At 37.6% G+C, this 10,411-nt stretch overlaps 1 protein-coding gene across 1 annotated transcript; it reads left to right on the top strand.

Moving 5' to 3' along the window:
* The first annotated feature begins 1,417 nt into the window (after nucleotides 1-1,417).
* On the top strand, nucleotides 1,418-8,403 carry LOC309555031 (pinopsin-like). The gene is made up of 4 exons (XM_082256843.1): nucleotides 1,418-1,807; nucleotides 3,599-3,927; nucleotides 6,124-6,369; nucleotides 8,098-8,403. The coding sequence occupies exons 1-4, from the start codon at nucleotides 1,480-1,482 to the stop codon at nucleotides 8,230-8,232; spliced, it is 1,038 nt and encodes a 345-aa protein (XP_082112969.1). The 5' UTR covers nucleotides 1,418-1,479; the 3' UTR covers nucleotides 8,233-8,403.
* Nucleotides 8,404-10,411: the final 2,008 nt, after the last annotated feature.

The following is a 10,411-nucleotide window of genomic DNA, read 5'->3' as shown; positions in this document are numbered from 1 at the left end:
AAATGCAGCGCACGTTTCCTAAAAGTAGTGAAAGGCAAATATACACTATATTACTAAAAGTATTGGTACACCTGTCTTTACATGCACAAGAACATTAAGGGCATCCCAGTCTTAGTCCATAGGGTTCAATATTGAGTTGGCCCACCCTTTGCAGCTATAACAGCTTCAACTCTTCTGCGAAGGCTGTCCTCAAGGTTTAGGAGTGTGTCTATGGGAATGTTTGACCATTCTTCCAGAAAGGTGTTTGTGAGGTCAGGCACTGATGTTGGACAACCTCAATCCGATAGAACACCTTCGGTATGAATTAGAGCGGAGACTGCAAGCAAGGCCTTGTCGTCCAACATAAGTGCCTGACCTAGCTTACGCTTCTGAATTTTAAATCTATTTTATTAATTTTTCAATAAAGATGGAATTTTTAATATACTTATAGTCTCACCAATTTTTGCTGCCAAAAAACTCCTGGGGGCCTTTCTCTTCTTTTTCTTTAGTCACACTGGGGTGTGCAGCCTCTCCATGTTATGTGTTGTTCCTCCCTAGTGGCCAACTCAATATTGAACCCTACAGACTAAGACTGGGATGCCATTAAATTTCATGTGGGTGTATTGGCAGGCGTCACAATACTTTTGGGAATATAGTGTACTATATGGCATGTTCATGGACATTTTACCACCACACCTATATCAGCTTGCTGGACATCCCATTCTAATACTTTGGGCATTAATATGAAGTTAGCCCCTGTTTGCAACTATACCAGTCTCCACACTTGAAAGAAGACTTCACATGAGATTTTATAGTGTGTCTGTGGAAAAATGTGCCAATTCAGCCAAAAGAGCATTTCTGAGTTCAGGCACTGATATTAGACAAGGGGGCCTGGGTTGCAAACCAAGTTCCAATTCCCAAAGGTGTTGAAAAGGGTTGGGATAGGGACTCTGTGCAGGCCACCTGTCAAATCCTGTTTTTATGGTCCTGACTTTGTGCACCTAAGAACAATAATTTGGAGGAATGTCTAGCTGTCCACATGCCTTTTGGCTGTATAGTGTAGATATCAATGGGTTCATAGAAAAGTATTGACCACCTAATCTGAACCTTAAACATCTTATACCATATATTCTTACAATAAAGCAAGCACATCTTTCAGAGCAGCATTATAAAATATTTGGTAGGGAATATGCTTATGGATATTGAAATAAAAAGTAAAATATCACTGCGGTTAAATTAGTCACCTGCTCAGATTAAAATAATCCGATTAGGAGTCTCCATTCTATTAAATTGTGTATATATAACGGCAAGCTTATAGGAACAGCTGCTACTTTAATTAAAAGATGTATTTATCCCTTATCCTTCAAAAAATAATACATGTAAAAGCAGGTTTACAGATTGAAACATGACAGCAAAAGAGACAAGAATATTGATTGCTATAATACAGAGGATAGTGAGCCAGCAGCCATCCAAAAGAGAGCCAGCTTGTACTGTATCAGTATGGAAACTGCTATACCTACAACTGAGATCAGCGAGAATTTTACTGCCAAGCCCACTATATTCCCCAGATCTGGCTATAGCATCTTGGCGTTTCTTATGTTTCTAAATGCAGCCTTTTCAATTTTCAATAACTTGTTGGTCATTTTGGTGACTATGAAATATCCTCAACTCCGCAATCCTATCAATATTTTTATCCTCAACCTCTCATTTTCTGATCTGTTAATGACACTGTGTGGGACAACCATAGTGATTAGTACCAATTACCATGGCTATTTTTACCTAGGCGAAAAATTCTGTATCTTCCAGGGCTTTGCTGTCAACTATTTTGGTAAGATTTCTTTCTTACTATAACATTAAGCAAAATGTATTCTTATTATTATTATTATGCGTTATTATTTGATTTTTTTGTATAATACACAACTACTTTGTGCACAGCTTAAAATGTATCTACAGTGTTTTCTTTCTATTAAAATGGGGCTTTAAGGTTTAGTAAACCTGTAAAATTGTATTGCTGTCTGTGTCCCATTGAGAAGATTTACCTTCCCTATTTGTCCTAGTGGGACTAAAAGTGAGGCCAAATCTAACATTTTTAGTTGTCACCAGAACAGTCATAAAGGAAAAGTCCTGCAACGGGGACACTTATTGCAGTGACATTGTTCTTAGCAATTTTCGGCACTTTGGAGAGATTTTCTCTTCTTTCATGTTTTGTCTACAGGACATAAAGTAAAAGGAAATCTCCCCAAATGAAAAAAAGTTACAGATTTACCCATTCTCTACTCTATCAAAAACAAAAACAAAGTGTGTTGGCGTTAGATATATTTAAAAGCGGAGTTCCGGCCACAAAATCGACCTAATCGATTTTGTGGCCATCCGCTCGCTCTTCTTCACCAGAAAAGGAATTGGATAGTTAGGATTATTTTTTTTTTTACTTACCTTGTAATTGTAGAAAGAAATACTCACCTATTTTCCACTTCCTCCCTCTGTGGCCGCGGCCTGCGCCGTCACTTCCGGTTTGCAACGATTCCTGGGAGCTGAACGTCATCGCTCCCAGGAATCAATGTGACGGCACCGGCCCCGCTCGTCACTTCTGGCACCGGAAGTGACGAGAGGGGCCGGTGCAGGCGCATTCTGGGAGAAGAAGACACGGAAGAGGACGCAGAAGAGGATCGCGCTGGCTTCAGGTGCCCACAACAGAGATGGCAACGCTGTAGAAGAAATTTTATAAGTGAGTATTTCTTCTTGCAGGTAAGTGCGAACCGGGACAGATCAGAGGCTAGCCATTGTGGGATGTACTAGCCCTGACTGTCCCGGGGGTATGTTCATTGAAAAAATGTTTTTGTGGCCGGAACTCCGCTTTAATATGTCCTAATCCTAATTTAATTCATCAGTACTAGTTATCATTGATGTACTTTGGTTCTAAGCAATGTGTGGGTCAAAGCTTCCCTTACATGCAGGAAACATTTCAGCAGTATAAAATAATTTTACATTGTATGCATTTCAATTAACCCATATAAAGATTCCATATTACAATATCATTTTTTTTTTACAACAAATGATCAGTTAAGACACATTTACAAAAAAAAATCAATACAACTAAAAGACAATGATTAAACATAATTAAAGTATGTAGAATGTTTTCACTAAGTATGACCTTTGGATGTACAATAATCATTTTATTGTTCAATAAAGCGGTGTGAAAATAAATTCAAATGCAAAAATTAAACACATTCATATAAATTATATTCCATAAGCATGAGTCATGTCTATATTTGAATGTAATTTTAATGTTTTAGACAAGCATAATAATTTCACTGTCCCTAACAAAGCAGACCCGTGGATTAATTTAATGCACACTTTTTGTTGGGGTGGTCTGCTCCCTCTTGTGGTAAATTAGCAAATTACAATAGCTAAATGTCATTTACCAAAATGGTAAGTTCACAATATAAGAAAGCATGAGTAATGTTCTATATACCGTACACGTTTTTTGCTTTCTATAAATAAAATTAAATAACATAAAAGTAGTGTACTGTTTACTCTGGCCAGTGACAGATGTCCTATTTATCCCATAGGCAAGCCTCAAACTAGAGGTATTATTTTATGTTTTTCTCTTCTGCTGCAGGAATTGTATCACTTTGGTCTCTGACTATCTTAGCCTATGAGAGATATAATGTGGTGTGTGAGCCAGTTGGAGCTCTGAAGCTGAGCACACAAAGAGGTTACCAAGGACTAGCATTTATCTGGCTGTTCTGTCTCATCTGGGCAATAGCACCTCTATTTGGCTGGAGTTCCTATGGTCCTGAAGGTGTTCAAACCTCTTGCTCCATTGGTTGGGAAGAGAGATCCTGGAGTAACTATAGCTACCTGATTACATACTTTCTGACATGCTTTGTTATTCCTGTTGCCATTATTGGATTCTCATATGGAGGCATTCTCCGTTCGCTGCATAAGGTATATTTCACCACTATGTTCTATTGATAACCTTTTGCATGCCGAAACTACATATATCAAAAAGGCTATATAGTACTGTCATTCTTCTTAGGGCCCCTTCCTGCTCTTCATTTTTTTAATAGAAAATACCTAAAATGCATCTCCCTTATTATTTTTACCCTTGCAGGCCTGCCCAGCAGTGCACCACATAGCAACTCAGTCCTGCACCTTATCCCCAACACATGATTTATCAACTTTGTTCATTCACATCTAAAGCTTCCTAAAGTTCTATCCATGCAAGTACAGAAAGTACAGAAAATATCTGTTCTTCTGGCCAGAAATCCAGTGAGATCCTAACCTAATATCCCTGCTCTATTCTCCTCTGTGGGCTTCAGACACCCCCCCCCCCCCCACACACACACACACACACACACACACACACACTTCCTTATAGTCTTATGAAGGGAAAATAAGGGGAGCATGTTCTTTAGTTCAACAGAAGAAAATTGAGCAGTGCTGACAAAATTCTGGGGATTTAGGTGCAACAGAGGCATGGCAGTGGATGATTTACTAATGGCAAATTGACTGTTCACTTTGCAGGGCAAGCTGCACTTTGCAAGGCACTTATCACCAGAGCTTAGTGAATGTGGTGAAATTTCACTTAGCAAAGAATACTCAATCACATGCAAGGAAACATATTTTTCTTACACATGATTGAATGATGGAAGTCAGCAGAGCTTCAAGTTCTCGGGAAATTTTACTTACAAAGTGCAGCTTCCCTTGCAAAGTAAAGAGACTTTTTTTATATAATAAATAAACTCCACTGTTTAGTCAGCCTATAATAAAGAATTAGGAGCTGAGTGCAATTCTTTCAGAATCACTTTATATTTCTTTCTGTGCTTGTAACATTTTTAAGGGCATAAAACATAGAGAAATGTGTGTGTATATATAGTGTATATCAATATATATATATATATATATACTCTATATCTGTATTTATTTAGAATATATATATATATACATATATACTGTAAATCTTTATTATATATATATATATATATATATATATATATATATATATATATATATATATATACTGTATATCTTTCTTTATGTAGAATATATATATATATATATATATACACACACACATGCTATTTTTTTTTTTTACCTACACATGCATGTCAAAGAGTCCACTAGCCTAACTGTAGCCCGCATTTTTTTGTTTTACTTTCAGATAAAGTGGTGAAGTGTTAACATTCCTGCCAGGTTTATATTTATTTCTGTTGCCCTGTACAAGAAATGGAGTAGCACCAGGGCAGAAAGATGCAGGCAGTGATATATACATTGTCAGAACCTCTAACCCTTCTTTACTTAAAGTGATACTAAACAATGATGGCACTGTAATTATTTTAATAAAAAAACAACACCTAAGTACCTTTTTACTAATTGATATATGACCCAGTGACACTTTAACTGAATTGTGTTTTTATTTTTATTTATTATTATTAATATTATTATTATATCGGATTTATATAGTGCTGAAAGTTTACGCAGCGCTTTACAACTTGAGGGTAGACAGTACAAATGCAATACACTTTAATACAGTAGGAATCAGAGGGCCCTGCTCGTTAGAGCTTACAATCTAAGAGGGACAGTCAAGAGATACAAGAGGTAATAACTGTGGGGGATGGGCTGATGGAAAAAATAAGTACAGTACAGTTGTTAGGTGGTTACCAGATAGGATTCTCTGAAAAGATGTGTTTTCAGGGATCGTCTGAAAGTGGACAAAGTAGGAGATAGTCGGACAGATTGGGGTAGAGAATTCCAAAGGATGGGAGAGACTCGGGAGAAGTCCTGAAGGCGAGCATGAGAAGAGGTTACAAGGGAGCTGCATGACCTTTGAAGAATTGTTCTTGACCTAGCAGGATGCGAGATTAGTACGTTCAATGGGGTAAACAATAACCCTTTAAATCTTTTTGCATTTATGGCAATGACAGATTTCATCTGGACTTTTGAGTGTTGCATTATATTTTTTTGCAGTTAAAAAAGCCACCAAGTGAAATAACTATACCTGTATAAGACTGGGTCTTATAGAAAAATCCTTTAAGATTTGTATGATGTTTTTATTAAAGCATATTTTGTCTTTCAGTATTAGTCTGAATTTAAATCGCTTAAGTTTTTTTGTTTTTTTTAATTGCATTTGTATTTCTTAAGCTAAACAGGAAAATTGAGGAACAGGGAGGAAAGACCAACAAAGAAGAAGAGTTCCGGGTTGTGGTTATGGTGTTGTTTATGGTTATCGCTTTTCTGGTCTGCTGGCTTCCATACACTGTTTTTGCTCTTATTGTCGTCATTAACCCAACACTCTACATTCCTCCTCTTGCTGCAACTCTGCCTACATACTTTGCCAAGACCAGTCCTGTCTACAACCCAATTATCTACATATTTTTAAATAAACAGGTAAGGATTTGATACTGTGCTTACATGAATCTCAGCAAAGAGAAGTGGAATAATATTTTGTTTTTTCCTCAAGTATGATAATGTTGAGCTATATTGGCATTAGTAGATGATGGAGAAGTCGCTGATGGTACTATCTGTTTTATGATAAGCATCCTGTGGCCTCTTTACTGGGTACGTGAATCTAGGGCAGGCAGGAAGTTTTTTTCTCACTTTTTTGCAAGACATACACTATATTACCAAAAGTATTGGGACGCCTGCCTTTACATGCACATGAACTTTATTGGCATCCCAGTCTTAGTCTGTAGGGTTCAATATTGAGTTGGCCCACCCTTTGCAGCTATAGCAGCTTCAATTCTTCTGTGAAGTCTGTCCACAAAGTTTAGGAGTGTGTCTATGGGAATGTTTGACTATTCTTCCAGAAGCACATTTGTTGAGCTAATCCAGGCTTGGAAAGGATTGTGACCATATGGTCATGATTAACTCACATGCCTTGACCCTCACCTGAACCCGGCTCAGCCTCTCAGCGAGCTGCGGAGAGCTTGAGCCAGCCGCTCAAGCCCCCTCCACAGCCCAGCGCTCCAGTAAGCGCGGGAGGGACAGAGCAGAGAGCCGGTGTGCTTTTTGCTCACGAAGCTATGAGAACTGAGTAATTGGCAGTGTTTGATCACTCGGTTCTCGGTGTTAGAGCCGGCAGGGGACAGATGCAGCATCCAGCTAGGTAAGTATGAATCTAAAAAAAAATAAAAAAATCCCATACTTCTCTTTTAAATAATTGTTTAAAATATGTGTAAAACTAAATTGTTAAAACCCGCGCTAAAAAAATGTGAATAGGTATAAAATAGATATAAATGAAAAGTGTATATCCTGAAGCTGCTACTCACTAGGTAAAAGACCAGAATAAACTAAAATCAATCAAAAAGCAGCGCTAACAGGTATATATAAATAGATACATCCGTGTATACTGTGATCAAAAATAAAATACATACAAAATAAAGTGCATAATGTGATCAATAAATACAAAATTCATATATATTAAAGTGCATAGATAAAGTGCAATCATATGTCCATAGTGCAACTCAAGGGAACCATCTTTTGAACTGCACTTTAATTTAATATTTTTGCACTCTTGTATATGGTTGCACTATGGACATATGATTTCACTTTATCTATGCACTTTAATATATATGAATTTTGTATTTATTGATCAGATTATGCACTTTATTTTGTATGTATTTTATTTTTGATCACAGTATACATGGATGTATCTATTTATATATACCTGTTAGCGCTGCTTTTTGATTGATTTTAATTGTTTAAAATACATTTATTATTTGTACAGCAATAACTGCTTCTAAGAGAGCTCACGGTCTAATTTTCCTACCATGATCAGGCAGGTTTGGGTAAAAAGCTAATTCTTCTACCTCTATGTTTTAAGTTGTAGGAGGAAACCAATAAAACATGTTTACAATACTTGGCAAAAGTGCTTACTATTTAGCTGCCATGCTGCTCATAGACATTAGAGTTATAATTATGTATTGGTCTGATTATGATAATCACCAGGGTTGGGTGATATTTATATGTATTGTGGACAAAAAAATTAGGTAATGTGGGAAGTAGTCATTCAAAACATTTTCTGAGAGAGTTTTGAAAGCAGTCCTCATGATAAGCAGTCATAGGCAGCAAAATAATGACAATGTTTATTTAATATTTCACTTTACTTTCTTTCAGTTCCGCCATTGCGCTGTTCAGTGCTTGACATGTGGCCACATTGACTTATCTGCACCAGAGGAGGACAGTGCATCTATGATTGTTCCAGCTGAAATCCAAGCAGCTCCCAAAACCAATCAAGTGACTCCAGCCTAGTTACTGCAAGACTGCATTAAAAAACATTTGGGTCTGACACATTATTGTGTTGAATTAAGAACTGAAATTATATTCCCGTCACCATAAACTTCAAACCTGCCTTCAAAATGCTAATCTGCTTGGTGACTGTGAGGAATTAACTTAAGTTTTTGTAAGATGATGTTGATACATGAGCCCTATGTCAGTTTTTTATTACTGTATTTTCTGGCGTATAAGACTACTTTTGAACCTCAAAAAAATCCCCCAAAAATGGGGGGTCGTCTTATACGCCGAGTATAATATCTCCAAGGTAACCTAAGTATAAGCATTACTGGTAGATGAAAATTAGGGGGGTCGTCTTATATGCCCAGTCGTCTTATACGCCGGAAAATACGGTAGTTAAAAAAAAAAAAACACTTTAAAGCAAACCTTCCATCACATTCAAATATTATTTATTTTATGCTGTTTAATAATTTATATTGATGAAGCCTGCCTTATCATAAAGACTTAATAAAGTTCTTGTTGCATGAATACCTTCATACAACATTGCAGGGAAAAGTTTTTTCCTTTACAAAAAAAAACTAAATATTCTCAACAGAAATTTTGTAAGTAGATGTTCGTATATTTGTATATCTATGAGTACCTTTAGGACAGCCTTGAAAAAAGTGACGCAAATATAAGGCTGTCTTGTGAGGTCAATAGCAGTCATTTCATGATCACTTAACAATAAAAAAAATTATGCAGGCATATATACGAGGTGTGTCTAAAAAGTTTGGTGAATGGTTCGATATCTCAACAGCAACATGGGCCAGGTGCGCTCGCATGCACATGGCTATCCAGAGATACGTCGAGAAGCACCACCTAACGTGGAGTACACTTGGAGACCGTTCAGGTAAACCTGCTGTGGGCATTCAAACCTAGTCAGTGTACGAGGTAGGGCCACAGTGCAATGGAGCGACGAGTGAACATCAAGTTCTGCTACAAATTGGGGAAAACAATGACGGAGACACATATAATGTTGGTGCAAGTGTACCGGACAGAAGCCGCGAGAAGAAAATGTGTTTATGACTGGTTCAAACGCTTTCACGACGAGAAGGAAATGATTGAGGATGAGCCACGTTTGGGTTGGCCATCGACAAGCAGAACCCCAGACATGATCGAGCGAGTGCAACAAATGTTGGCCGGAGATCGCCGACTGACCCTATGATTGATGGCGAAGGAATTAGGGCATTAGCAAGGACATGGTGTGCACCATCGTCCATAAAGATTTACGTAAGCAGAAGAACTGTTCCCGGTTTGTGTCACACAAGCTGACAGGCCAACAGAAAGCAAAACAGATATAAACCTCTGGAGATTTTATTACCATGTGTGGCCAGGATCCATTCTTTCTGCGAACCATTGTCACATGGGATGAGACCTGTGCGCCAGTTCCTGGCCTGTTCTCGATCATCCACCATACTTCCCTGATGTAGCGCCCTGCAGAATTCTTTCTGTTTGCCAGCCTGAAGAACATCATAAAAGGCACACGTTTTGTGGACGTGGAGGCAATCCAAGAATATGTGACAGCAGTTCTGCGATCGATTCCTAAAGAGGCCTTTGCTGACAGTTTCCAAAAGCTTTAAGAACATTGCCAAAGTTAGTTGTGAAGGATAAAAAATTTTTTGACCGCCGATAAAGGTAATTTGTGTGTATCTTCTGTTTTGTTTGTTTTCTGATACCATTCACTGAACTTTATGGACACACCTTACATATGCAGTACTGTAGCACAAAATAAGAAAAAAGAAAACAAAGATGACCTTGCTCAATGTTCATGGGAATATTTAATTACTGTAAGTGAAACAAATATATGGGCAGCAGTTAAGGTAAGCAACAATGATTATTATGAAGATTAACCACTTTACCACCGGAGGATTTTGCTGTCTTACGTCCAGGCCACTTTTTGCGATTCGGCACTGTGCGACTTTAACTGACAATTGCGCGGTCGTGCGACGCCGTACCCAAACTAAATTTACGTCCTTTTTTCCCACAAACAGAGCTTTCTTTTGGTGGTATTTGATCACCTGTGCAATTTTTTCATTTTTTTATATGAAATTCCCCCCCAAAAAAATGTAAAAATCAAAATTTTTTAAAATTTTTGGCCAATTTGTTTTCTGCTACCTATGTTTGGTAAAAAAAAATCACAATATGCGTATTTTGATTG

Source organism: Pelophylax lessonae (genome assembly GCF_965119305.1).
Source record: "Pelophylax lessonae genome assembly, chromosome: 4".
Classification (NCBI taxonomy): domain Eukaryota; kingdom Metazoa; phylum Chordata; class Amphibia; order Anura; family Ranidae; genus Pelophylax; species Pelophylax lessonae.
Note: the sequence above shows the minus strand (reverse complement) of the source record. Positions and strands in the feature narration are given on the sequence as shown.